The sequence below is a fragment of the Filicampus tigris genome, chromosome 13, assembly GCF_054856515.1.
Source record: "Filicampus tigris isolate MCC_2025a chromosome 13, RoL_Ftig_1.0, whole genome shotgun sequence".
NCBI classification, from domain to species: domain Eukaryota; kingdom Metazoa; phylum Chordata; class Actinopteri; order Syngnathiformes; family Syngnathidae; genus Filicampus; species Filicampus tigris.
In genome coordinates this window covers 3,741,492-3,769,052 of record NC_141229.1, presented here as the reverse complement: position 1 = coordinate 3,769,052, position 27,561 = coordinate 3,741,492, and the positions used below count along the sequence as shown (strand labels likewise).

The window sequence follows — 27,561 nt, the reverse complement described above, 5'->3', positions numbered from 1 at the left end:
CTTTTCTTACGATTCCATTCTGTCTTTCTCCCTTGTCAGAGATGGAATCGAGTTTGCCTTCAAGTACCAGAATCCTCGAGGACCTGACTTTCCTCCCATTAACTTGGCCTTCCTGGAGGTTCTGAGCGAGTTCTCCTCCAAGCTGATCCGCCAAGACAAAAAGACAGTGTAAGTAACTTCCCAACTTGTGGGACCAAGCATTTGATCGACGCAAGTGTCGTGGGTCCGTACTCAAACGCCGCGCATCTCGCCAGTCACTCGTACCTGGAGAAGTTCATGTCGGAGTCCATGTCGGAGCGGCGGGAGGACGTTTGGCTGCCGCTGATCTCGTACAGGAACAGCTTGCTGACGGGCGGCGATGAGGATCACATGTCGGTCACGTCGGGCTCCAGCAGCAAGACGGGTTCGGTCCGCAGCAAGAAGGGACGGCCGCCGCTCCACAAGAAACGCATCGAGGGTAGGGCTGGACGATGTGAAAAGAAATGTTTTTTGCTTGATGTTTATATTTTATAATTAGGATTATTATTACAAAAATCTTGATGTTAGGTGTGATTGATATTTTTCCATTGGGATCTTCTCCGTCATACACAAATAATGTCAAAATTATTCAGTTCATGTTGTCTGTATCTTTGCAGGAATTAAATTTGCGTTCCCTTCTTTTTTGGGGGGAGAAATAGTAGTTAGAGGTAGGACTGATCGATTATGAAAAAAATATTAATCACGATTATTTTGTTAATAATTGACATCATGATTATTCAAACGCTCATTTATTTTTTTTGGTACAAAACAAGAAAATGTTTATAATATAAAGGCAAATGCATGGAAGTTCTTTTGGACCAAACTAAATTTATAAAATGAAAAAAGGTGCCAACGTGTAAATTATGATTTATACAACTGCAAATGTATAGATTATGACTTGAGTTTTCCTTGTGCAAACAGTGCGTTGGAGATAAATGCATATTGATCGTTGTTTTTTACGATGATGCCGATTTTGTAATCGTGGAGTGTAATAATCGCAATTGTAATTGAATGTCGATTAATTGCACAGCCCTAGCTAGAGGGCTCAAAAAAGTCGCTATACAGTATAGTGACCAAATCACTAAACTGTCAACACTGACTGTTTTTGTCCTCTTTTTGAATAGGAGCTCCTTAAAAAAAAAAGAAAAAAAAAAAATCATCCTGAGAAATACATTTGAATTAATTAGAAAGGTCGTTTGATCGCCCCAACCTGAATGGAGTGTAAGGTGAGAGCGCGTTTGCCGTACTCACGTCGACTTCCCGACATTGCAGAGGAGAGCAGCGTGGAGGGCTCGTGGCTGATGCGCAACGACACCTTGCCGACACCCGGCGCGCTGCAAACCCCTCAGCTCACCTCCACCGTCCTCCGAGAGAACCGGCCGGCGGAACACATGCCCGACCCCGACTCGGAACCCGGCTCGGAGAACGACTTTGTGCACAAGTGAGCGAAGACGCCGGCTTGCGGAATAGTTTCGCCGCCTTTTGCGGGTCTGTTTGACGGCGCGGTGCCTTCAGCCCTCAGATGCAGATGTCGTGGCTGGGCCAGCAGAAGATGGAGGAGGTGAGCAGGAAGGACCGGACGGCCATGAACTACATCAAGTCACGCAGCAATCAGGGCGTCCGGCAGACAGTGTAAGTTGGACCGCGAAAAAGTCACCGCCAGCTTTCCGTGTATCCTAACAAACACTGGAAAGCAATCAATAAATTGGCTTCAGGCGCGGGCTGATGGAGGATGACGCCGAGCCCATCTTCGAGGATGTGATGATGTCATCGCGAGGCCAACTGGAGGACATGAACGAGGAGTTCGAAGACACCATGGTCATCGACCTGGTCGGTCGCGACGCCGTCCGCCGCCGCGCCTTATTGCGCCATTTCGTTTTTGTCGTTGTCTTGTTGACTGGATGAATTTCTTATTTTTTTCCAACCCCCGCCAGCCGCCATCGAGGAACAGACGCGAGCGAGCGGAACTAAGACCGGATTTCTTCGACTCGGCAGCCATGATTGAGGACGAGTCGGTAAGCAATTCATACAGTAACTCTCACAATAAAATATTTTTTTCCATGTCCATGTTCTATGCAGGCCCACTAGTTGCATTCAGATTTTTTTGTCCATATCAGTTCTGTCAACTGAAAATGACATCACAGTTGCTCAGGGCTCAGGTAACCACCAATCATGGCTCAGCTTCACAAAACAGGTGAGCCATAATTGGTCGTTACCTGAGCAACAACAGAAATGACAAAATGGCGCAAATTGGGGAGATTTTGCTGCTTAACTGATATTCCACAAACACAATATTAATCAGAATGCCATTTTTAGATTAGTGAAGGTGCAGAAAAAAATATGACTTCCCTTTAAAAGCAAAACCTATTTCATGATTGAAATGGGTTTTCATTACGCCCTTACTGGTTACATTAAGAACATCTTTTTTAGGAAGCTTTTATAGGGCAAGAAATTCTATTTTGTAAGTAATTCAAAATTGATACCACGCACCTCGCAATAAGTCCCAATGGTCAAAGAAAGCTAATCACAAGAATGAAGTTGTAATTATCTTTTTCTTTACGCATCCAAAATTTTAAGGGCTTCTCCTTCCCATCCAGTATTTGCATGAACGTTTTTGTGAATTTGTGGTGCTTGTGTGTCTTTGCAGGGGTTCAGCATGCCCATGTTCTGATGACAACAATGGTTTAAAAAAAAAAAAAAAAAATCAAATCAAATTGCGCCTTCTGATCAGGAAGTCAAAAGACAGCGTCGGTGGAGTGGATCCACGTGAGCTGTCAGTCACACTCCTTTCCGATGAAGGTATTGTACAAGTACTTCACCTCTGGACACCTGGTCCACTTCTTCCCCCCGGGACAGTTTGGAAAAGTGTTGGCCAGGTGTTCCAATTTGTACAGCCCCCGCCCCCCTCTCCCCCCCCCCCCCGTGCCCTTCCCTTCCCTCGTGTTGCACTTTGGCCCATCCGCATCATTTCAAACAAAGAGTGGATGTCAACTCTACATGGTCTATATCTGTGCTCTTATCACTCGCCCCCGCCCACCATCCTGTTCCGATCTTGGAGTTACTCTGCACACAAATAGTTTTTGTAAAGTTAAAACAAGAAAAAGACATTTCTAATTCTGTAGCTTTAGTACGAAAAGTTTTAAAAATCAAGTGTTTGTTTGTACAGCGTTTTCTTCTCGAATGTGTATTCTTTTCATTTGTTGCCAAATGGTGGCCTACATACGAACATTCTCTTCGGATCTTTTTCCTTGTCTCACCTTTTTTTTTTTCCCCCTCCCCTCGGTCCCCTCACTGCTTCAGTATTTGCTGTCGCTTCCTCGCCGCTACAGACAGTGTTTGATTCGTGTCGGTGCATCACATATGTTGTTTGAATGTGTCTTCGGGTTTTGCTTGTGTAAATATCAGACGGTCCGCGGAGCCCTAACGTGCTCTAAAAAGCCTCTTGTTTTTTGGGGGTTTGTTTCGTTTTTTTTTTTTTTTTGTTTTTTTTTCCGGTCGACCTTCAATTGTTTTTCAGAAAATAAAATGTGTACTCAATTTACGGAGTTGTGTTCTTTTTGCACCCAAAAAAACGTGGTTTTGTTTTCCTCAAAGTGCTTCCATCTGGAAAATCTTTTTCACTGTTAGTCACGTTTTTTTTTTTTTAGACTTTTTCTTTTTTTTTTTCCTTTTCTGAAATTATCTTTGGAAAAAAAATGATACTTAATAATTCTTGAATCTGTTGTTTAACCTTGTAAGTATAAGCTTGAGTTGATACTTCAACTTCAGAAATGTTTTTAAATCCTAATATTTATACTTCAGCTTGAGTAATGAACATAAATAAATTTGACACCTGTTTATAGGTTACATGAAGTGACATTTTTATCACTAAATATCACTGTGTAATAAAGTAAAACTAATCAAAAGCCTTAAAGAATTTGACAAAACCTGTCGTCCGGGGGACGTAAAATTGCCACAGATGCACTCAAGTAACATTTAACTAGTAACAAGAAAAAAAATGGTGAGATGAGTTGGCGATTCACGAATCAGCGAGAGTTTTCCCACTTAGGTTGTCGGTTATTCAAAATTCTTTTCATATTTCATCCCCTGCCAGAGGCCCTACTGCCCAATTAGACAAAAGAGACGATTTTGTTAAAGTCTTTAATTTATTGTTAAAGTCTTTAATTTATTGTATTGCGATTAAAAAGGCACAATTTCTGCTTGACCTAAATCCAAACATGAGGAGTGAAGAATGATAATATGAATGCAATTCATCAGTTGATAATGACAATGTCATAAAAAATTGTACAGATGCGATCTGGGATTGACCTGCTTATATGTTTTATGCACTCCAGGCTTCCAGTTGAGTGGAGAGGAAGGGGAAAAAACAAAGGATGTAATGTTTTACAGAGGAATGTTGGCGTGCTTCTTCCAAGGGTTGACCTGCTTCTTGCTGGCCAGCACTTCCAAGTCTCGGCAAATCCTCTTGCGGGTGGTGGACGGCTCGATGATGTCGTCCACGAAACCTGCCGTACAAGTATGACAGAAATTGTGTTCCGGGGGAGCGTTTGAATTTGTATTTAAAAAAAAAAAAAAATTTTAAATACAACCGTTCAAACAATACTATATTTATCATTAGCAAAATATTAAGATAAGCATATAAAAAATCCAGTTTCCCAAAATATCAATGTTAAATTTACTAGATAAAAATTAGTCAAATATTTATTTTTATTTTTTTAAATCATTGTCCGAATGATTTAATATCAAGTCCCCAAAAATGATCGACAAACACAAATAAAATTCCCCAAAATATAAATTTAATGTTAATAATGTTATTAACATTAAAGAAAGATAATCTAAGATTAACCCAAATATTCATTTGGATTTTTTTTATATAGTTGTTTTTATTATAGTAAAAAAAGAGTTCCCAAAAATAGTCATTTATCGCCAAAACAAAATATACCAAATGAGTAGTCCTTTAAAAAAAAAAATCTAAATATTGCCAAACAAGTTATAGAAAATAATTAGTCCTGACAAAAAAATAGTTGTATTACTGACTAATAATAAAAAAAATCATTTTCGAAATTAGGCAATAAAAAAAAACAAAAAACAAAAAAACGAATAATCATATAAAATCATATAAAAAAAATTGCTGTGAAGAAGGAAAGCGTTTAAATTAGCTGGTACCTCTAACTGCGGCGGGGAAAGGGTTGGCAAACTTGTCAACATATTCCGCTTCGGCCTCGGCCTGATTCTCCTTCCCTCTGAAGATGATCTGAACGGCTCCCTAACACACAAGTAGTACACTGGATATTAAAACAAAAAGTCTATACACAGCCCTGTTCAAATGCTAGGCTTTTTTTGGTATAAAAATGAGACTAAGATAAATGTTTTTTTCTACAATTAATATAAATCTAACCTGTACAAATCAAGTGGGAGAAAGAAAATAGAGACGTTAAAAAAAAAAACAATGTAGATGCATAAGTGTGTGCACCCTCTTCTACCTGGGAACGTGGAATGTTAAATGGGAGTCACCACACAATTGCCACAATTTCAAGTGCCTCTGATTAAGTCCAAATAAAGTTCAGCTGTTCCAGAAGGGTGAAGGAAGGCTTTGTACCTTGGCACCCATGACGGCCACCTCAGCCGTGGGCCAAGCATAGTTGACGTCTCCTCTCAGGTGTTTGGAGCTCATCACGTCATACGCACCACCGTAAGCCTGCAATGGAGCAAATCTTACGATTATATGCCAACAAATAAAAAACTATCTTGCTAAATATTCTCTTACACAAGCCCCCTCCCCATTTCTAGTCATCATCCCAAAAAATTCAAGTTGTCATAAATATGAATTTCATTTGCATTGTTCAAAAAGAATAACCATTGTCCCTAAAAAAAAATGTAAATCTGAAGTTCCAAAAATGATTAATCATAAAAATCTAAAAGTTCCCCAAAATAAAAAACTCATCCCAAGACTGAAAGACTTTTTTTTTTTATAATAATAATTAAAAAAGCTGTTTACCCATATCTAATTTTATCTCTGCCCCAAAAAATATCCCCAAAAATCTACTAAAGTTTCCAATATTTAATTATAATATAAAAATCAACCAAACATTAAAGTTCACCAAATCAAATATCGAATAAAATGTCATTTAGTGTCCAAAAACATAATTGTTTTTTTTTTTTAATCTAATAAATGTAAAACAACCCCAAAATAGTGTGGTAATGTGATAGTAAAATTCACATTAAATGATCATCCGGATAAATCTAATATTATCCAAAATATTCCTAGAAATAACATAGCTCTCCTAAAATTAAATACATCACCCATGCCATCATTCAAATAAACAAAGATGAATTAAATTTGAATAATTATCATACCCAAAAATCTAAATAAAGTTGTCAAAATATTAAATATAATGATTTGATAGTCCCCAAAAATGATTCAGTTAAATTATTGATATATCAAATTTTGCTACGGATAAAAACATTGCTATTGCTCCATAATGGCAAATACAACATCTGTCTTCTCTGAAGATTTAGTCGCTCACCTTCCTGGTGATGACGGTGATCTTGGGCACGGTGGCCTCAGCGAAGGCAAACAGCAGCTTGGCTCCGTGGCGGATGATGCCGCCGTACTCCTGAGACGTGCCAGGCAGGAAGCCCGGCACGTCCACGAAAGTGACGATGGGAATGTTGAAGGCGTCGCAGAATCGCACAAAGCGAGCGCCCTTCACCGACGAGTTGATGTCCAGGCAGCCTGACCGCCAAAAAGAACACAAATGTTTCAAATGGAAGCTACTCGTACGAACGAGGTTGTGCGCGGCGGTGTTGACTCACCGGAGGCCACTTTGGGCTGGTTGCCCACCATTCCCACCGTGCGCCCGTTCATGCGGGCGAATCCCACCACGATGTTTTTGGCGTAGTCGGGCATGATCTCGAAGAATTCTCTCTCATCCGCTATCTAGCAAAGGTGGCAAACGTAAATCACACGCTGTACTTAAAGAGGAAGTCAAGCTCAAAAAATTCGACCAATCGCGGCTCAGCTTCAGAAAAAAAAAACTCCGATGAAAAGTGTTGATTCAACTTCATCATTATCAAAGTACGGATGCTGTAACTCAAAAGTAAAAATTAATATTTAAAAAAAAAAAAAAAGTCCCGACTAGGGCCCAACCAAAATCAGCTGGAATTTAATCAGCCAATTTTAGCTATTTTAAAATCGGCAAAAATCTTCTTTTTTTTTTTTTTTTTCCATTGTAAAATTAAATAAGTAGTGAAGGGCCAAGTATTGTTAAACAGTCAAATGTTCCTGTAATTGATATCTTTATTGAGATAACCTTTAAGGAACCAAATAATAACTTTTTATTCAATATCTTTTTTAATCGGCCAATAAATGGTTATCCGAATGTTATTCTACCAAATATCGGAATCCACCTAAAAAAAATCAGTCACACCCAAACGATAACTGAAAACAATATAACCAGCCTATTTTCACTAAGAGTACAAATCACAGATTTGTTTTAAAATGTAGGGAGGACGAATAAAAAATCATCATGAAAATAAGTACCCATAAAGCACAGGTACCTGAAAATCGACTTACGGAACAAAAGTAAAATACTTTTTGTATTGCACCACCACCATGTAGTCACGGGCAAACTCATTTTATTTGCCATGATCGTGACGTGTTTTTTTTTTTGGCCACTTACAGCGTGGATGATGTCCAACATGTCGTAGGCCTTTGTCGACTCAAACGGGACGATGGTGTCCAGCATCGGAACCATTCGCTCGCTAAAACAACGGCAGACAAAAACAAAATCAGACACTTTTTTTTTTTTTTAGGGGCCATTGCGGCAAATGGCATTTGTAATGAATAGCGAAAAAAGCTTAATGGCTGAAAACTATTTTGCGTAGAGATTTATTTATTTTTTCAAAGAGTGTACAAATTTATGCCTCACGAATTCTGCCTAGCAACAAGTCAGGGTTAAGGTTTTGTATTCAGGCAAGTGATGTAGGTGTTTTTGTTTTTTTTTTGTTTGGGGGTTGCCTCACAAATTCTAGCTAGCAACAAATTAGAGTCAGTTTTTTTATATATAGTTTCTGATTTTCCCTCCACTCTCCCTGTCCTTTCACAACTGCGTGTCGCAGCGCCGAAAAAAAAAAAAAAAGTGTGAAATGGTGCCGAGCCGTTTTGTCTACCTGGAGTCGTGACACGCCCTGACAGGCGCCGTGTCCTGATTGCTGAGCGGCAGGAAGTTGAAGAAGTGGCGCAGGTGCAGCAGAGCTTCCACGTCGTTCTCGAACGCCCGGTGCGCCACGCCTGGACGAGTACCACAACTGACGCTTGAAATTTCCTCAGAGGTTAAAACAAAACAATGACAAGGACGGCAAGTTTGCTGACCGGACACGCTGGTGTGCGTCTTGGCTCCGCCCAGCTCCTCCTGAGTGACATCTTCATTTGTGACGGACTTGACCACGTCAGGGCCCGTGATGAACAGGTATGACGTGTCCTGCGTGTACGTGCTAGCAATTAGCGGTTTGACAAGCAATTTATTTGAACACAAAAAAAGTGGCGCAACACATGTAGACAGATAAAAGTGTTTTAATTCACATGCACATATTTTGTATTGTACATTGTGTAACATTGGAAATTCCACATTGTAAATATATAAACAACGGAGAATTATCCATTTCCTAGTTTCAATTATTCTTGTTACGTTTTTTACAAGTACGAACAAGATTTGTCCTGAGAAATAAAATTGAATTAAGTGACTAGCCCAAGTAGCACGTTATCTTCTCACCTTGACCATGAAGGTGAAGTCGGTCAGGGCGGGCGAGTAGACGGCACCTCCCGCGCACGGTCCCATGATGAGGGAGATCTGAGGTACCACACCGGACGCCATCACGTTCCTCTGGAAGGATTCACACATAAATCATGTTATATCATATACACACACTTTATAATCCGATGCGCCTTATGTATTGATTCTGGTTATGCTGACCTCGAACCGATTTTATGCGGTACACTGTGCCCAAAAATCGTTCATTGATATTGCGCCTTTTAATCCAGTGTCCTTTATATAGTCTGAATAATATATATATTTATATATATATATTTTATTTTATTTTATTTTTTTTTTTTTACATTTGAACATAATTTTTAGTATATTAAAAAAATGCGGGGGGGCTATGGCGTTATTAAAATCATTTTGGGCCCTAAACCCTATGAATAGCGGGTATCCAATGTATACATTAAAAAAATACTTTTCCCACAAGAATAATTGCAAGAAAATTTGGACTGTACAGTGAATATTGTATTTATTCGTTACATTTAGTTGTCTTTTTTTTATATTTGGTGCACATTTATTTCATTTGATACATAATTTATTGAGTATTTATTCATAAGTGCCTCTTACCAGGAATATATCTGCATATCCCGCCAGAGACTCCACCCCCTCTTGGATGCGAGCGCCTCCGGAGTCATTGAGGCCGATAACGGGCGCGCCCACCATCATGGCCTGGTCCATTATCTGAACGACGACAACAAGCGCACATGTAACCAACGGCAACGCATTTGCTCGAAATCCAACTTGGCGAGTGCTTACCTTGCAAATCTTCTGCGCGTGAGCTCCAGACAGACTGCCGCCAAACACGGTGAAATCCTGAACAGCAATATATCGTTATGTTAAGGAGTCACAGACCTTTTTTTTTTTTCCCCCCCATCAACTTAACATTTCAAAAAGTAGGGCTCTGAAATTCCTTTACAGCCGCACCTGACTAAAAATGTACACCAGCCGGCCGTTGATCCTGCCGCTTCCCGTCACCACGCTGTCACCGGGGAACTGCAGGCACAAGACAGGAAGTGACATCACACACAATCAGGAAGAGGAGGTCGACGACGCCGGCCACCTTGTTTTGATCCTGCTCCATGCCGAAGTCGGAACAGCGGTGCTCCACGAACATGTCCGTCTCGGAGAAGGACTCGGCGTCCAGCAGGAGCTCCACTCGCTCTCGAGCCGTCAACTTGCCCTGCAGGGTCACACTTCAAGCTTTTTATTTGCCGTTTCTGTGACAATGGCGCCACAGAAGTGCACCAGTAAAAGTGTGACAACAATCATAAGAGGAGAGAATGTAAATTAAATACCACAAGCGATTTTGGCTTTTTATTCAGTTTTTTTTTTAATTATTTATTTCGGGTGGTGGTGGAAGTGGTAATTTTGGTGGCTTTTCATTCAGATTTTAAACTCCACAAATGACTTGAGCTTTTTAGTTAGATTTTCTTTTATCATTTTTGTGGGGTGGGGGGTGATGTCACCAGATATGTGGAAACCCCACCCGTGTCTAGCTTTTTCTTGGATTTTTTTTTTTTGTTGATCACCAAAAACACAAACTCCACCAGTATGTTTCGCTTTTTATTACGATTGTTTAGGTAGTGATGTCACCACAAATAAAACAAACAAAAAAACGATTTATTGGATGTTATTGGGGATGCTACCAAAGTGGACAATTCCACATTTGTGAATGATGTGACCAAACAAGTAGAAAACTTTCCAAGTGTCTTTAGCTTTTGATTTTTTAGTGATGTCATCACAGTGACCCAATCAGTTTCCTGATGTTCCATGGCATCACCTTTACACACAGCATTCTGTATTGAGGTTGCCCAAAACTACCCTAAGACGCAACCATAAACATGACGTCATGTTTCTGCGTCGGATAATGACGTCAGTACGTCTTCCCAATTCCATGAAGACGTAATAAAAGTTAGCGTCTCACCCGCTTGTGTTGTGCTTCGATCCTCTTTTGACCTCCCCCGACCAGCGCCGCCGCACGTTTCTTCTCAATGCGTTCCCTCACGGATAAGTGGCTGACCGAGTAGCGCCGGTTCGTCGAGAGCGTCGGCGCGCCATGTTTGACCGGCGCCAGACTCCTGAGCGACAGCCGCAAGCCATCGAACAATCCGCGGCTTCCCCGAGCAACACTGTAGGCCGCCATCATGGCTACGCGTGCATCTCCGGTGACAGAAGGCGAGCCGAAACGATCAGCGGCTCATACGAGCCAATGGCAAGCGAGGGGTGCTTTTTTTCAACCAATTGGACTGACGGACAGAGCGGAAAAGGCGGGACTTATGTTATATCAATACAAGATATTGGGTTAATTTATTAATATTTTCCCAGAGTTCTGTAAGGTACATACCTCATTTTCGACTCGCGTGTGTTCTGTTTGTTTTTTGATGAGCCATACACGTTTGAGTACATTGTAAGAATTTCTATGTTAGAAGTTCTATTCTACTTTCTGGTCCCCTGAGTTCAAAACTTGGGGCATATAGATAGTTATTCCCACACGTTTTACGTGGTACTTCTGCTTCTATGAAACCGCGATAGACCAGACAACCTGACGTGCCGATGTGGCAGCCATATTGGGAGGGGCAATGTTCTCATCAAAGGCAACGATTTGACATTGAAATTCAAATTAAGTTGCTTAACATCTCATTCCTCCACTGATTTTCATTACATTAAAATGGCAACTAGTTGTTGGAGGGATGTTCGTCTGCTTCCTGGCTACTGCCCTTGAGCAAGGACCTCTCCCAGCTCAAATCAGTTTAGCACCACATGTGCGCCTCTTTCTCTCTGTCAACTCTTCTTGCATGCCTGCATGTGTGATGTGGTAATATGTGGTAATGTGATGTGTGCAATACAAAATAAACCGCAATGTGTGTAAATAATTCAAATTAATGACACATCGAATTAAACTGAGAATAAGAATGTCTTTAATGTCAATGTAAATAAGGCACAACATAGCCTAATTGAAGTTGCATTTTCCCAAAGTGCCACATCACAAGATAATAAATTAACTAAACGGTTCTAATAAATCAGCGATTGGCCGGCAACCAGTTCAGGGTGTAGCCCGCCTACTGCCCGAAAACAGCTGGGATAATCTCCAGCACGCCGCGACCTTCGTGACGATAAGCAGTTTGGATAATGGATGGTTGGATTATAATAAATAACAAAAGACGATTCTGGTTGTAAATAAAGTGTCTCGTTGCACTAAGGTGCGGGGAATAAGAGGGATGTAAAGTTCCTTGTAAATGTTGTAAACGTAAATTAGCCTATGGTCATTTCCAATTTGGCAGTGTTCAGTGCAGTACATCTGTAGCAAAACAACAAATTAACGCAAGAACATCCAAAGGGGGCGCTGTGACGAGACAGAAGCGCTTCTTCCCACTTCCGCCCCCTACGGTAACCACGGTAACTGGCGAAGTCTCGCGTGAGTTGGGTTCGCGTCGAGCGAGAAAAGCAATATCTATGGAGAGAGGGGCTTGATGCGAGGAAGTGCAAATCAAATGATTGATGAAATTTCCAAAAGGCACGGCGAGCTTCATGTGTCCTTTGGCTGGCCGGCCGTTACGATAGATCGAGCGGAAGAAAGCACCACCGTCGCGGCATCAACTAACATCTAGACCCACCCTGTCTACAAGGCAGCCCGGAGGGAATTTGAACATTTCCGATAGCTCTTTTTTGGGGGGGAGCTAATGATGCTAACTTTAGCTTTGTTTACATGCAGCGCGCGCCTCGTACCTGGTAGCTAACTGCTAACCGATTCTGTTTAACCTCCAAACTATTAAGCCGGCGTTCACTTTTGAGGACAGTTAACTGACTTTTGTTTTTTGTTTTTTTAAATATTTTATTTATGGCCGAGTCGAGCGACTTGTCGCGCGAGGCTACTAGCCGCCGACACCACCGCCAGCCAGCCAGCTAGCTAGTTAGCTGAGCTAACAGGCTAGCCTCCGTTAAACAATGCTAACACTTTGAAGATGTCCTCTACAAGTACAACGTTCGTCCCGACTGTTGGGAGTAATAATGTGAAGAATTATGAAGACGTGCGATTGAGCGTTTCCATCAAAGAGCGCTGATATTAATATATTTTAGATATATTGTAAATGGCTCGCTGCCTACTGTCGACTCCGATACTGGACTGATAAAGAAGAGTCAATAGCCCCTCTACTTCGCTTGGATACAACCCCCCCCCCCTCCACATCGACGCACGCCGTACCCCAACTCCTCCCCCAGAGAGGCGGCGATGAACCCGGTCAACGCGGCCGCCTTGTACGTGTCCGCCAGCCGGGCCGTGCTGCAGTGCGACCCGCGGCAGCCGCACACCTTCTCGGACATGTACACGCTGCTGCCCTTCTTCCGACAATCGCTGGCTTGTCTCGTTTGTGGTAAGCGCCACTCTGATGAAAATCGTAATATTGCCCTGTTATTTATACCGCTGTGTTATTTATACCACGGGTGGGCGTGTGTATGTGTGTGGCAGAGCTTGACACAATTTATCGTCGCCCTGGCAACCGAGGCCGAGCCCCTGCCGGTCATGTCTCTCCCTATCTGTTGGCAAAACTTCACTTCGCTTTTATTTCCTATTCGTTCTGTATTTAGATCTGAAAAAAAGGGACATATTGTGCCGTTTGTAATTTTACTGCTCGAATAATTGTGTTTCTGGCCTATCTGTCCCCCATCAAGTGTCTAATTAATAGTGCAAGATTAGTTTCTTGGTTGTGGATTCGATACAAGGACGATATTATTCATTCAGAACGATACGATCCAAAATGATTCAGTTGCTTGAAATCAATTGAGAAACTTTTTAGTCAAAAATAATAACAGAAAAGGACAAAAGAGTAGAGATGAGCAATTGGTGAGATTCAAGTTGACATATCACAATATTGAAAAGTAGTGGAGGATAAGATGTGTTGACATAACTTGAAGCAGGCTATTGGGTGAAAAGTGACAGCGCTTACGCTCTGCTGCCATTGTTGTGAAAATCATGTGGCCCACACAAACATGCCGTTGTAATCTTTGAGGCATTCATTTATTTATTTATTTGTTTTTAAACTTGAGGTCGCTCACAGTAAGAGGTGCTGTGGCCGGTCTGCGTTGCATTAAATCCCATATGGCTCCTTGGTAGGTGGTTGGCAAAACAGACTTGTTTAGAACGTCTGGGTCTTTGTAAAAGGCAAACTGTTTCCAACCACTTGACCATAATGGTAGCCTGATTAATTTCGTGCTGGCCGCCTTCTCATCTGCCAACCACCAGGCTATGTTCTGTTGTCTGCTAGCATGTGCTAGCGATGATATCATAAAGAGTAGGGGTGTAACGGTACGCTAAATCACATTTCGGTTCGGTTTCTTGGAAACTTCGGTTCGGTATATTTTCGGTACAAAAAAAAAAAACAGATTTTTAAAAAAATATATTTTTATTTTTAGTAAACGGTATATCCTTTAGGAAAAATAAATAAAAGTGAACTATTCGGGTCGTATTCTAAGAAATTACACCAGAATAAAAAATACACTAACAATAAAGATGTCTGAATTTTCTAAATTATTAAGATACTGAAATCTTTAAACATTCAGCAGCAACAGCCTATAACACATCTAAGTTTTCAAGTTAAAGACAAGTTGTCATTACAGTACATATATACACTTTTTGTGATGAAAAAAATACATACAATAACAGTTACAATTATTGCTAACTATATTAAAACTCTTTTTATAATGAAATACAGTAACTTTAAAGTCTTTATGAAATTATTTACACTTTTTAGGCATTAAAATATTTGAATGTGTAACAGCATATTGTAACGAATTGGGTTATCTGTGTTGTGGTCGGATTTGTGCTTTGCTGAGTTGTGATGTTTCCGAGGTTCATGAATGCAATGAAGGAGAGTGCTGTTGTACTTTGTTTTTGGCTAAAAAGACTGCTTGCTTCCTCGTCTAAGAAACATTCAAAGTCGGATGATGTTGTTTTAACTGTTTATTATGTTAGACGTGCTACCCACAGCATAGCCGCCAATCTCATGTAGCAATGTCGGCACAACTTTGGGACTTATACACGTACATTTCCCCATCTGCGATTTTTAACAGGACAACCAGAATGTTCCCAAACCGGAGACCGAAGTGTACAAGGGGGGGAACCTTCGAGCTCTGGCTTGTTTGCGTATTCGTTTGCTCCTCTTGAGTGCCGCTGCCTTCCTCTCCCGCGTGCAACAGTCAATAGCGCCCGTGCGTAATCTCACTCTAATAAGTGGACCGAACCGAACATTCCATACCGAAATGTATTAATACACCCACGTGTACCACGTTACAACCCTAATAAAGAGGCTGACTGAATCAAGGAAAGCGCTTAAAAACATACTGTGGTGTCTGTTCAACCATTAGGGGCACTACGGAGAAGATTGTTTAGATGGGGTGTATAGATAGGATATAAGGAAGAAACGAGACGAGCCCCCGCCATATAAAATCTGCTGTTTAAATCCAATGTGTTATTTCCTAGTTTGTTTCTGCTATAAATATCATGACATGATGACTGCAATATATCATTATTGTGTTTAATAATGCACATTTTTTATTCATTTTGATTACTTGTTGGTATAATCGGTAGAATACTCGATTCAAAGTCATATTTGATAGGTGCTGCTCTGCTTTGAACGTGCTATTTGTTGTTTTCCAGGCGAGCTGGTGCGGGACCCGGTGTCGGCGCCGCACCCGGGCTGTCCGCACCACGTGTGTCTGGGCTGCCGGGGCCAGAAGATGGCGGCGGGGCGGTCGGCTTGCGGCCGCTGCCGGGACGCGGCGGGCTTCCGGGAGGACAAGCAGCTGTCCCTGCTGGTGCGGCTCTACCGGAAGCTGTGCGTCTACGTGGCGCACTCGGCGCTGCTGCCGTGCGTCAGCGCCAACGCCGAGCTGATGGCGCTGCTGGAGGAGGCACTGGTGGCACCGGCTGAGGACGCAGAGTCGCCGGGCACCCAGGATTCCTGCGCAAGTGTGGAAAGTAAGGAGCAAGGTTATTATAGTTCACCAAACCTAATGAAAAAAATGAACATAAACTACATCTTGCGCTCATATAACAAACTATGATTATTGCCAATGCTCCTTAGTTTTCGTTTTGGTCAATAAATATTATTATAACTTTGAGGGTTCATTTCAGTATTCTGTACATTCGTGCAGACGAATTAAGGTCAAACAGTTGTTGGAGGATTGTAGTTTACTTTATCACGCAAATGATTATCTTATTTTTTTATTTTGCACTTGACAAATACTCCATATTAGAAAAAAACCTAATACTAAACTGAAGCGAAGCATTTTCGCATATCAAACCTGCTCTCAAAAGTAATTCAAACTAACTGAATTCAAAAAACACAAGTTAAAAGGAAGTAAAAACTCGAACGAAACCCGATTCTAACCCTGGTAGGAACGGCGGACGGCGAGTTGACGGACCGCGAGCCTGCGGAGAACGGCAAGCTGCTGGACGGTGAGCGCGCGGAGGACGGCGACTTGGCGGGTAGCGAGCCGGCGGACGACGACTTGGCGGACTGCGATCTCGCGGAGGACGGCCACTTGGAGCCCAACGCCTCCGCCGTCGAGTCGTCCACCCCCGCCGAGGAGCTGCGCCTACCCGCCGAGCTGTACCCGCAGCCGGGGGCGTGCAACGGGGCACTCCTGGAGAGCCTGGAGCCCTCCTCGCCCGAGCTGGAGGTGTGCGAGCTGATGGAGGAGACGCTAGCCCCGCCCCCTGCGGAGGGCCTCTCCGCATCCGACACGGCCACCCTGGAGCTGAGTCTCACCACTGGACCCTTCACCACCGGAGCCTTCGCCCCCGGATCCTTCCCGGCCGGAGCCTTCCCCGCCGGGGCCTTCGCCCCCCGCGCCGGGCGGCAGGGAGCTGGAGGAGGGCGAGGTTCTTCTCCTCAGCGTCGAGGAGGTCCTCCAGACTCTGGACCCCCTCCAGCCGCCCAGCGACGGCCCCCCGGACCGGCACGCCCACATGTACCTGCAGCTGGACGCCGCCCACAACTACACGCAGATGCACGCGGACAGGACTCACGTGGCGCTGAGCCCCGCGTTCCCCCCTCCCCCCCTCGCCGGCCCCCCGGCACCATCGCCCTCTTCCTCGCCGTCCTCGTCGTCGTCGTCGCGCCACAAGCGCAAGCGCTCGCGATCGGAGAGCGACCGCGAGCAGGTGAAGCCGCTCCCCATCGCCTCCATCCTGCAGGGGCCCACGTCGCCGCACGGGCAGCACGCCGCCGCGCCGCCCCACGCCTACTCGTCTCTGTGCAACGGGGCGCCGCCCAAGGCCGCCCGTCACCACCACCACCACCACCATCACCACCACCACCACCACAGCAAAGGCGCCCGCAAGCACGGCGAGCTGGGAGCAAAGAAGAAGGCTCGCTCGGGCGGCAAGAGCAAAGAGCGCAGCAAAGAGCAGCGGCTGCAGCTGTCCGGCTGCCTGGTGCCCCCCGCGCCGCCGCGGCCCCCCTACAAGAAGCCCGTGGAGAAGAAAGGCTGCAAGTGCGGACGCGCCACCCAGAACCCTTCGGTGCTCACCTGCAGGGGGCAGCGATGCCCCTGTTACTCCAACCGCAAGGTGAGAATATGACCCAACAATTCATATTATCTCAATGGTTTTGTACTGCACTTCATCCATATTTTTTTTGTTCATATTTATACATATATTTTTGTAGTTTTGTATTTTCATACTGTGGATTTAAAAGAACAAAAAAGAAATTCATCCCATTCAATATTTGTTCTGATTTTTTTTTTTTTTTTTTTCCCATTCCAAAACATTTGTTGATTTTTATCAAATCTGGCCCCACGTTTCTTCCTACAATACAATTTTTTTTCCAATTGATTTGACTAAAAACTATGTTTTTTTTTTTTTTTTACAAGTACGTAATATTTTTCTTTTATGTCAGGTTTGCAGGGTTTTTTTTTTTTCAATTGCCAAACCTATGTAAATTTGTCATTTCAAGCCACAAAAGTTTTTTTTCCATTCACGTTTTCTCATTTAAAAATATTGTATCCCTTCTGTACTTTTTTTTCTTATTCTCAAAAACCTCTTCCCCCATCAGATTCTTTAAAAATATTGTCTTATAAACATTTCATAATATGATTGGTTTTATTTTTATGAAGCAGTTTGTTCTTTTAAAATGTAGATTTGTATTTAATTGTAGAATATTGTTAAATATTAACAAATTTAGTTTTTCCAAAAATGATTTTTCTTTTTTAAAATGTTTCTAAATATTTTTGCTTTTGAATCTTATTGTATCTTTTGTTCCTATATAAGCTCGTTTTTTAATTCAATTGTTTTCCAAAGAATTAAAAAAAAAATGGATGGATACAATATCATTTATTTATTTAAAAAGGATTTTGGACCTTTTTTTTTTCCCCCTGTACTTTTTTGTCAGCCCCAAAAAATTCTTTTTGTTCAAATCCTACTTTGTCCAGCTCCATGTGTCATGAAAAAAAAAGACTGTTGTAAATACTAAATGAATGTTTGTGGTGGTCACCGTCCGCAGGCGTGCCTGGACTGCATCTGCCGCGGCTGCCAAAACTCTTACATGGCCAACGGCGAAAAGAAACTGGAGGCGTTCGCCGTGCCCGAGAAGGCGCTGGAGCAGACGCGGCTCACGCTGGGCATCAACCTCACCAGCATCGCGGCGGCCGCCGCCCTTCGCAGCCCGGCGGGCAGCGGCCTCCGCGCCGGCACCCTGCTCAACGTGGCCACGGCCACCGGCGCGCCCGTTGCCACCGCCTTCCTGTCGGCCAGCAGCCCGCCGAGGGACCCCGCCTACGAGGACAGCCTGGAGCTGCTCATTGGCTGAACCCCGCGAGGAAGTGGGCCAGACTTTCTTTTTTCCTCCGGTGCTCATCGAATGTTAGGGCTGCACGCCACACCTGCCCCCTTGAAAGGGGCGCACTATGGCAGCTGCTCTTCTTCTTTGGTGAAAAACGTGCAGTAGTCGGACTTGCGTGGGTGTGCCAAACCCTCCTGTTTCGTGCCTGTGTGTATGTATGCGTGTACACCCCCCCCCCCACCCCAACATAGACCACCTTTGAAGGCAATAGGACCCCCCATACCATAGCACCACACCTCAGTGGCTCCCGTTTTTGTATCCGTACCGCCGTGCAAGCAACCGTGACACGGAAGCACTTGACTGACATTTAGCGTCGCTAGCACTTAGCGTGAGGCGAAAAAACTCCCGCGGTGCGTTCAAAGACAACGCGGCGCTTCTGTTAAAAGCCAAGACATAAGTTGTCTTCACCTCGTTTAGAAAACAAGAGTATTTTTTTTTTTCCACACCAAGTGATTTGGTGGCGTGTGCGAGGGACTGTGTGTAAAAGTGCGTGTGAATTAAGAGCGTATGTCAGTGAGAGAGATTCTGTGTGAGCGCGGGCAACAGTGTGTGTGTGTGAATAAGAGAGGTGAGATTTTGTGTGGTAGAGAGTGAGCGAATGAATGTGTCGTCACTGTATGGGTCCAGTGAGGGACCAACCAAACATTTGTCAAAAACCAACAAAAAAAAAAAAGAGACTGAAAAAGTGCGGCAGAGTGAGGAGGACTCTCAGCGCGATATCGAGCATCTCCATCGGTAGCAGGCGCGTTGCGACGTAACACCCATCAGCATATATAATGTAATCTTCCCATATGTGTGCATTGATGTGTGTCTTTTGGGGCATTACTTGAAGCCGGATTAGTTTTAGGTTGTTTGTTTTGTTGTTGTTGGGTTTTTTTTGTATCGCTATAAGTGTTTGAGGATGAAAACGTTCACTGCCATAACAACATGGACACGATCAGTAAGACAGACACGTCAATTAAATGATAGTTTTTTACTTTTTCACCGGTGTGTGTGCGTCTCTGTGTGGAGCTCCTCACGCTTTCGACACTCTTTTACGGCACATCGTTTTCCAGAAAAAAAAAAAAAAAATCGAATTGTAATGAAAAATGAATAATCACTGTGAATTTAATACACCCCCCAAAATATACGAAGTTGTCCTTGTAGAAAAACAGTCCAATAAAGTTGCCCACAACTGCTTATTTATCATCAAAAAACAAAAGTGCCTCAACATGTTGCCTTCAATGTAAGCCTCCAGTCATCCATTAGCATCCATTTTATCACCTTTGTTAGCTTCTTATGTTAGCTTCCAAAGCTATCACTTTTAGAGGTAAGACCAACGTTGGCTTGAAACGTTAACACCCAGAAGTTACCTCAGACGTTAGCCTTTGACGTTATCTCGAACGTTAAGATTCCAAAGTCACCGCTAATTTTAGATTCTGAAATTTGCTTCAAACATGAGATCAATTTTAGCACCTGTTTCTAAATTTTAAGCTACTTTCTAGAGTTAGTTTCTAAAGTTACTTCTAACATTAGCTTCTTAAATTGTCAATGTTATTTTCTTCAATATTAGCATTAGAAGGTAGTTGCTGCTGTTTCCTCCAAATCAGGGGCCACCAGCATGGCTGTAAAACTCCTATGTTGCGGTACATGTAAGTCAAGGTATCACCGCTCTTCTCTTTGCGTGCATTAGCATTAGCATTAGCAAATGCCGCGCTTCCCGCCATGTGATTGTACGGAGCGCAAACAGTTCCACTTTCCAGCTGCGGGGGGAGCCCTTGCGGCGTATTCTCACTTGAACACATTTTTTTTTAGCACAGCGTCTGTTGCCTGTAAACATGAATGGCGAGCGGTGGCACCGCATGATCGTTACAGCGTGACTTGAGCAGACAATCCCGGATAGAGGCTGCGAGTCCCGAGGTCGAGTCTAGCCCACCAGGAAAGTCCCGAAGTAGCTGGCCCTGCCGTCCGCCTCCACGGCGCTAGCGTTGCCCACGGCGACGAAGAGGCGGTCGTCGGGCTGCAGGAAGGCCGTTCCCGCCTGGTTGAGGGAGAACATTCCAGGCTCTCGGCCCCGCGGCCAGCAGGCGCTCCGCGAAGACTTCATGAGCAGGATGGGGACCGTGTACGAGCTCATCTGCGGAAACATGGAGACGTTTTCAACGGGTATTTGATAATAACAGACTTTTTTATTTTATTTTGAAAAGTGAACGAGCTCTGTTGAAGCCGTCGTTATAGAACACATTGTCAAGGGAAAAAAAAAAATCACTCGGCTTCCCTTTAATTGAAGTGGGTGAATCGGAATTGCAAGAAATGACGTTTTAAATCCAACTTCCAAAAACAATGTGAAGAAACAATTATTTTTGATTGGAATAAATTACCTGCTTTTATAATTTACGTGCATTCTTTTCGAATTATCATTTTTGCCATGGCCAAAAAATCTTTTAAGAAAAAAAGGTAACTTCTCTAAATAATGTGACATTTTTTGCAATGACTTCGCAATGATTTTTTTTTAAATTTAGATTTCATTAATTTTGTTTTAAAAATAAATTTAAGATTCAATTGAAATATATTTAATAATTTATTGGGAATGATTCTGATCAGAAACAGATTTTTCTGTTTTAAAGCGGAAGTCAACCCTCAAAATGTTCTTTACAATAACATGTTCTATACACGAGGTAACGACCAATCATGGTTCAGCTTCAGAAAACAGGTGAGCTTGTGATTGGTCGTTACCTGAGCCGTGCGCAGCTGTGGTGTCATTTTCAGTCGACAGCAAGTGACAAAATGGCCGCCCCTTGAGAAAAAAAAACGGGTGGATTTCCCAAAAACACAATCAATCAAAATACTCTGTTTAGATTATTGGGGCTGCATAGATTATAGAACATATTATTGTAAAGAATTTTTGGGGGTTCACTTCCCTAATAACTAATAAAGCTGAACGTTCATGCAAAAGTCAAACAATTGGTTAACTGTGTTCTACATTTTTTTCCCATTGAAAAAAATCTGTAAAAATAGTGATGTGAAAAAAAACCCCAAATATATTTGTGTAATTCATTTCATTTTGTAACAGTTCATATTTCAAATATACAGTACATAAGATTAATAAACAAATGACATGTTGACGTTATAAACTATTTGAAAAAAAATGGCGACGTGGATTGTATTTCTGACCTTTTTATAAATATACTGGACGAGCTGGGCTCCTTCCTGCTCCAGGTCGTGCTCGGGGTCGATGTCGGGGTCGTCCTCCTGGTCCTTGCTCCAGGTGGAGGAGAGTCTAAAGTACGTCTGGGCGTAGATGTAGTAGAGACCGGCCCGGGGCACTAGCAGCTCTCCTCCTCTCAGCTCCACGTTGCGCAAGAAGGACTGACCTCGGCGTCCTTCCCACGCCGTGACGCGCTCGCCCAGGTAACCGCTGCGGCTCGTCGCGACGTCTGCGCGGCAAAGCAGACGCAAAACAAGCCAAAACTTTAGAACTCGTTTCAAGAAAACACAAAAGAGCTACGTTGTCGCAGGCATGAACTGCGTAGTTTTGCCATTGCAAAAAAGTGAAAGTATTTTTTTAAACCTATTCCTCACCTAAAAAAAATAGATATTAAATTTTTCAGAGAGGTAAAGGAAATGTTGTTGTGTTTTAAATCCATTTAAAAAATTTAAATGAGATTGGGAATGAATCATTTGTAGTGTAATGAAAATAATAGTACACCGTGTGGAATGGAATATTTTTCATTTTTCATTATGGTCATGCAAAAGTGGGAATTAAAAAAAAAATGTTTTTTCATGTCTAAAAAATAATATTTATTTCAACAAGTGAAAAATGGAAAGAAAAAAAAGGAAGATATTTGAAAATATTTTTTCTCAAATGAGTGAGACAAACAAACATTGGAAATAAATGTGTTACTCATTTTCAATAAGGTGATCATTTATTCAATAATACACTGTATATATAAAAGTACTCTGGCAAACATGCAAAGCTCATCCAGGAAAGAATTTTGAAGCGAGTGAGTGTGCAAAATAGCTGCGGGCCGGCAAGAGATTAGATCAGAAAAGCTCTCGGCAAAAAGGTCAAAGGTCACTGAAGGTGTTTAAGGCCGGGAACAAAACACCAGGGCTGAACCATCAATCAAATGCAAATCGACATCGCAATGCATATGATGTGGTAGAATTTTGCGAAAGTTGTCCTTGTGAACCCTTAAAAGACTGCGAGTCAAAAGTGTTTTTGTAAATGAACAACTAATTGACGTAGATAAAGAAGCTGTCTTTCATATTAATTCATCGTTCATTTGTTTTAGCGTCAGTCGAACCGATAACACCAAAACATTGCTATATAAAAAAAATCTGATGTTGTTGATTTGTAACGCGGATCAATGAATTGCTTGTTTTTGTTGAAAAATACTTTAGGGCCTTGAAAAAAAAATGATCGCAAATTAAATCGCAATCTTATTATTAATAATTATTATTGCAATTAGATTCATTTTCAAAATTGTTCAGCCCGACTGAACACTTTGAAGACGTTTGACCATTTCCTACCTTCTTGCGTCCGTGAGGAAGAAGAGGAAGTGGCGGTGACGTGGGCTGCCACGTCGGGACGCACGTTGCCGTCGGGAAGCAAAGGAAGGACGCCTGGCAGCTGATCTGGCAACCGCACGGTCAGGCTATTTTACCGCGTGGAAAAAAAAAAAATGGAGAACATTTGTCTTGTCCAGATGCGCTCTTACCTGTCGTGCCGGAAGATATCTCCTTCTCTAATCTCGCTGCCATCGCCTGGAAGAAAAATCCACAATCGCGCAAAGAATGAGTCGGCTACAACTCCTGTCACGGAAATAACCTCAAATGATCTCCAATCGCAAGCAGCTGTTCCTAAATAATATTCCATCCAAAAATATTTGGGGAGGGTTTTTGATGGAAAAACGTTTACTGGCAATAGAGGTGCAATGATTAATCAGTGACTTGTTGATTATTAAATGAATCGGTAATTTTGATAATCGTTTAATCGTTTCGAGACTTTGTTTTGATTGTAAATTGGCCAAATCGTCATAATTTCGACCTCTCAACAGAAAACGTTCTCCAATTGTTGTAGTTCTCCAAAGAAGCAGACTGTTGGATAAAATAAAAAAAAACCCAAAAAAAAACAAAAACATTGCAACCATCTGCTTTTACTCAGCAAAACAATGATCAACATTTTCCGACGTGTTAGAGACCAAACACACTGAGTCTTGATTTATACTTTTGCAATTATTATTATTATTATTTTTGCACTGTCAATCTGAAATAATGTCCTGTTTTGGACGAAAGAGATGTAACTTAAAATATATACACTTTTAAATCCGATTAATCAATGAACAAAATAATCAACAGACTAATTGATTATTAAAATAATTGTTACTAGGAGCACCTAATTGGCCATTAAAAAAAAAAAATTTAATTCACAAGCATCCCCAGCCGAAACTAAACATGAAGCCATTTTGGGGCTTGAAAGAAAGAAAGAAAAAAAAAAAGTCCCTGTCACCAGTTTCACCAACTGACATGAAGTGACATAATTGGAGAAGCAAAAAAAGTCTTAAGGACTCAGCCAAAATTAAACAGGATGTTGGCCGTTTTGGTTTGAAGCAGACATTTTGGGGCAAATTCCAGGGCTCAAAAGTTAGAAATAATGTATCACCAATTGACACAAAATTAGGTGCACTTGTCTGTTATGATAGGACACACAAAAATGTCTCAAGGACCCATAGCCAAAACGGAACAGAAAGTTGGCCATTTTTAGCTCGAAGTAGCTATTTGGGGCCAAATTCCAGGGCTTGAAGGTAAAAAAAATGATCCCGCCCCTATCACCAATCGACACGAGTGTACGTTAATAGGATGCACAAAAAAAGTCTCATGGACCCACGCCCGAAATTGAACTGAAATCGTCCCATTTTGGTTAGCCCACCCCCACCCCCAATGAAGAATTCCATTCCAAACCTTCTCAATGTGGGAGCGCAGTTGTTGCAGGACTTGCCAGCAGGGGTCGCTCTTCTTGTCGTTGGACGGGAAATCCAGATTGCCGTGGGTCAAACATGACAAACTCCCCCCGGAGAAATTGTCCTGCATCTGGAGTCGTGAAAGTAACATTTCTCATCAAGACTTGGGTAAAGTTGAGCTTTTCTCAAAAAAGTGAAAACCACAAAGCAACTTGCTCTGAAAGTAATATTATATGTAGGGCCCGACGATTAATTGGCCAGTTTTAGCTCTTTAGTAATCGTCAAAAATCTAAATTTTTTTGCCGATTTCATATTTATTTTTACATATGAATACAAACAACTTAAGGTAAAAATAATGACATTCACATATTTCTCCCTTCCCAATAAAATCGGCTGATTTTTGACGATTTTTTTTTCTCAGTTGTAAACAAAAAAATCCAATTGGGCAAAGTCAAATGTTCTGCCTGTAATTCGTATCTTTGTAAGCACTAAGCGACCAAAGAACGAAGGTATTGTATTTGTTATATATTTTTACAATTAATCGGCTCATTAATTGGCAATCAGAATTTTTCCCTATCAAATATTGCAATCGTACATTTTTTTTAAACACTATGATATTGTACCTTATAAAAAAAAAAAAAAAAAACTTATAGTAATGACAAATGAATACAATTGAAAGAATTCAACAGTTCAATTCATTCTGGCTCCCGGTAGTGTGTGCGACTTGGCCACCAGGGGGGCGGGGTTTAATCCAGTCAAATGAAGAAGACTTTTACAATTACTGCAAGCGACTCTGTCAACTGCAGTAATATTTGTCTTTTTTTTTTTTTTTTTTTTTTTGCAGAGGATAAAGCATATATTACTTTGAGCATTGTAACATTGTCTGTCTACATGTGTTCATGCACCGTTTTGGTCCGAAGGTTTGCAGAGGTGTGCGGCGCCACGCCAAAAAAAAAAAAAAAAAAAAAAAAAAAAAAACACCCAGCCCTATTTCCTCCTATTGTCGGCCCGAACGCCGCAAGCGTCGCCAGCTGCTTGCGTTTTGCGCGAAGCGCTCGCATTCCTGATGGATGAGGTGCGACTTTTTGACAGCGCGTTAAATTCGTTCCACACCGAGCAAAACCCTTCGGATGGTCCGAGCGAAGCCGCCCTTACCGTGTGCAGGGCTCTGTTGAAGACGACCACGCCGAGCACCAGGGCGAGAGTCTGCGCCGCCACGGCGCCCAGCACCAGCGGCCAGAAGCACTGCGGGGAGCCCCAGGAAGCGCTCATGTTGACGCCGCGTCACCGCGCCGAGCAGGCGCCGCCGCTGGTGGCAACGGGGAAAATGAGGAGGAGGGAGAAAGAGAGAGGAGCATAGTCAAGGAGGAGGAGGAAGAAGAGTGTTAGAGGCTTGACTGCATTGTTACGATTGTAAGCCGTCCCCACTTTACTGCCCTCTGAAAAAGTGTGAGAAAGCAAACCGTTCACCTGGTGATGTATACGTGTACACACACACACACATATATATATAAAAAAAAAATATATATATATATATATATATTTTTTTTTTCCTAGGCTTCAAAACCTAGAAAAAAAGTAGCGGCTTATAGTCCGGAAAATACGATACGTCAGGAACAATCCAAAACCCAAGAGTGGTGGAAGAAAAATATTTTATTCATAGTAATTGAAACCTAAAACTGGGCGGTCGACTGGTTAGCGCGTCCGCCTCGCAGTTCAGAGGTCGCGGGTTCGAGCCCGGCTCCCCGTGTGGAGTTTGCGTGTTCTCCCCCGTGCCCGCGCGGGTTTTCTCCGGGTACTCCGGTTTCCTCCCACATTCCAAAAACATGCATGCTGAGTTGATTGGACTCTCGAAATTGCCCCTGGGTGTGATTGTGAGTGCGGATGTTTGTCTCTGCGTGCCCTGCGATTGGCTGGCAACCAATTCGGGGGGGGTGTCCCCCGCCTACTGCCCGAAGACAGCGACCCCTGTGAGGAGACACGGTATCGATAACGGAGGGATGGATGAAACCTAAAACATGCCATTTAAGAAACAATGATGGAATTTTCCTTTTTTTGCACGATTGCATTCAAAAATTCCCTTTTTTTTTTTTTTGTTTTTTTTTTGGGTGCACCCTGAATATATATAAATATATATATAGTACACCAATTTTGAGGTACTTCCAGTCCGGTGAGGGCCGAGCACACACACCCACCTTCATCATCATCATCATCACCGCGAAAGAATGGGCTTCCTCTTATTGTTGCGCTGATCTACGACTTCTTGCCAAATGACCCTCTCCATTGTTCGGCGAGTATTCGCCGACATGTCCAGTGCATACGAAAAGTCTGCCAGGTTTGGATTCGTGGACACACCGGAGCAAAGTCAGCCATTTCCAAACCTCTTCCACCATTTATGTGACCTGTAAACCGGACAACCTAGCGGAAAAGTCATGTCGTCTTTTCGAGGGTGGGGGGGGGGTGGGTCATGTGTTTGCAAAAGTGTGCACACCCCTCACGTGCTGGGGATGCGGCTGCTCACGTTCAAACTCGTGTTAAATATCGGTGAGCGCGCACCTGCCACCATTTTCGAGTTCAGATGTTCTAGCATGCTAGTTGTTTATGTTTACTTCCTGTCGGAAGCACTTTCTTCTTGTCTGTGGAATGAAAGTACAGTAAATGTTTTTTTTTTTTTTTGTTTTTTTTTATAGTTGAGATCAATTCATGTAGAGGTTGCACCTTTGTTGTAGTTAAGTTCTTGACCTTTTTATGGTCACTTTTGTTTAGTATGCCCCTGCAGGTATGGCGACTGCATTTAGAGGTGCGCCTTGGTGAGGTCAAGGGTTAAAAGCAAGATGGCCGCCTGAAGTCAGATGTGTGTTTGTGTGTGTGTGGGTAAAGAGGTTTAATTAGGCATGCAAGAAGGCTTCGGTTTGATAAGCTTTTTCCAAGTTCAGCGTC

At 42.6% G+C, this 27,561-nt stretch overlaps 4 protein-coding genes across 4 annotated transcripts in view; 2 read left to right on the top strand and 2 right to left on the bottom strand.

Moving 5' to 3' along the window:
- The window catches only part of stag1a (STAG1 cohesin complex component a), a 30,386-nt gene extending 27,659 nt beyond the window's left edge, over positions 1-2,727 (top strand). Inside the window, exons 26-32 of the mRNA XM_086049510.1 lie at positions 40-168; positions 255-457; positions 1,291-1,459; positions 1,534-1,650; positions 1,734-1,848; positions 1,953-2,033; positions 2,666-2,727. Of these exons, the coding sequence (XP_085905636.1) occupies positions 40-168; positions 255-457; positions 1,291-1,459; positions 1,534-1,650; positions 1,734-1,848; positions 1,953-2,033; positions 2,666-2,689 (838 nt within the window). The 3' untranslated portion in view covers positions 2,690-2,727. The remainder of the gene's footprint in view (positions 1-39; positions 169-254; positions 458-1,290; positions 1,460-1,533; positions 1,651-1,733; positions 1,849-1,952; positions 2,034-2,665) is intronic.
- Positions 2,728-4,141: 1,414 nt separating this feature from the next.
- On the bottom strand, positions 4,142-11,030 carry pccb (propionyl-CoA carboxylase subunit beta). The gene is made up of 14 exons (XM_086049512.1): positions 10,765-11,030; positions 9,901-10,020; positions 9,765-9,833; positions 9,597-9,653; positions 9,408-9,521; positions 8,793-8,903; positions 8,393-8,501; positions 8,191-8,311; positions 7,701-7,782; positions 6,835-6,958; positions 6,546-6,754; positions 5,618-5,716; positions 5,185-5,284; positions 4,142-4,523 (listed from the first exon to the last, which is right to left on the bottom strand). The coding sequence occupies exons 1-14, from the start codon at positions 10,984-10,986 to the stop codon at positions 4,402-4,404; spliced, it is 1,659 nt and encodes a 552-aa protein (XP_085905638.1). The 5' UTR covers positions 10,987-11,030; the 3' UTR covers positions 4,142-4,401.
- A 912-nt stretch (positions 11,031-11,942) lies between these two features.
- On the top strand, positions 11,943-18,794 carry msl2a (MSL complex subunit 2a). The gene is given in 5 exon segments (XM_086049511.1): positions 11,943-13,210; positions 15,493-15,813; positions 16,234-16,682; positions 16,684-17,409; positions 18,341-18,794. Coding segments are annotated over 5 exon segments (1,944 nt in total). The 5' UTR covers positions 11,943-13,068; the 3' UTR covers positions 18,647-18,794.
- Positions 18,795-19,637: 843 nt separating this feature from the next.
- Positions 19,638-25,927, bottom strand: LOC147137177 (tumor necrosis factor ligand superfamily member 10-like). Its single transcript, XM_086049517.1, has 6 exons — positions 25,777-25,927; positions 24,623-24,751; positions 23,380-23,425; positions 23,192-23,296; positions 21,833-22,095; positions 19,638-20,795 (listed from the first exon to the last, which is right to left on the bottom strand). Exons 1-6 carry the CDS (start codon positions 25,891-25,893, stop codon positions 20,586-20,588), a joined length of 870 nt encoding a protein of 289 aa, XP_085905643.1. The 5' UTR covers positions 25,894-25,927; the 3' UTR covers positions 19,638-20,585.
- Positions 25,928-27,561: the final 1,634 nt, after the last annotated feature.

Excerpts from the sequence above, each read along its gene's own strand:
- pccb (XM_086049512.1), bottom strand. The coding sequence starts at position 10,986 with ATGATGGCGGCCTACAGTGTTGCTCGGGGAAGCCGCGGATTGTTCGAT. Across the intron at positions 8,904-9,407 it reads GATATGCAGATATATTCCTG|AGGAACGTGATGGCGTCCGG; the intron begins GTAAGAGGCACT and ends GAATCCTTCCAG. Across the intron at positions 6,755-6,834 it reads CCAGCCCAAAGTGGCCTCCG|GCTGCCTGGACATCAACTCG; the intron begins GTGAGTCAACAC and ends TTTGGCGGTCAG.
- LOC147137177 (XM_086049517.1), bottom strand. The coding sequence starts at position 25,893 with ATGAGCGCTTCCTGGGGCTCCCCGCAGTGCTTCTGGCCGCTGGTGCTG. Across the intron at positions 23,297-23,379 it reads GATATCTTCCGGCACGACAG|ATCAGCTGCCAGGCGTCCTT; the intron begins GTAAGAGCGCAT and ends TGCGGTTGCCAG. Across the intron at positions 22,096-23,191 it reads TTCCTCACGGACGCAAGAAG|ACGTCGCGACGAGCCGCAGC; the intron begins GTAGGAAATGGT and ends TTTGCCGCGCAG.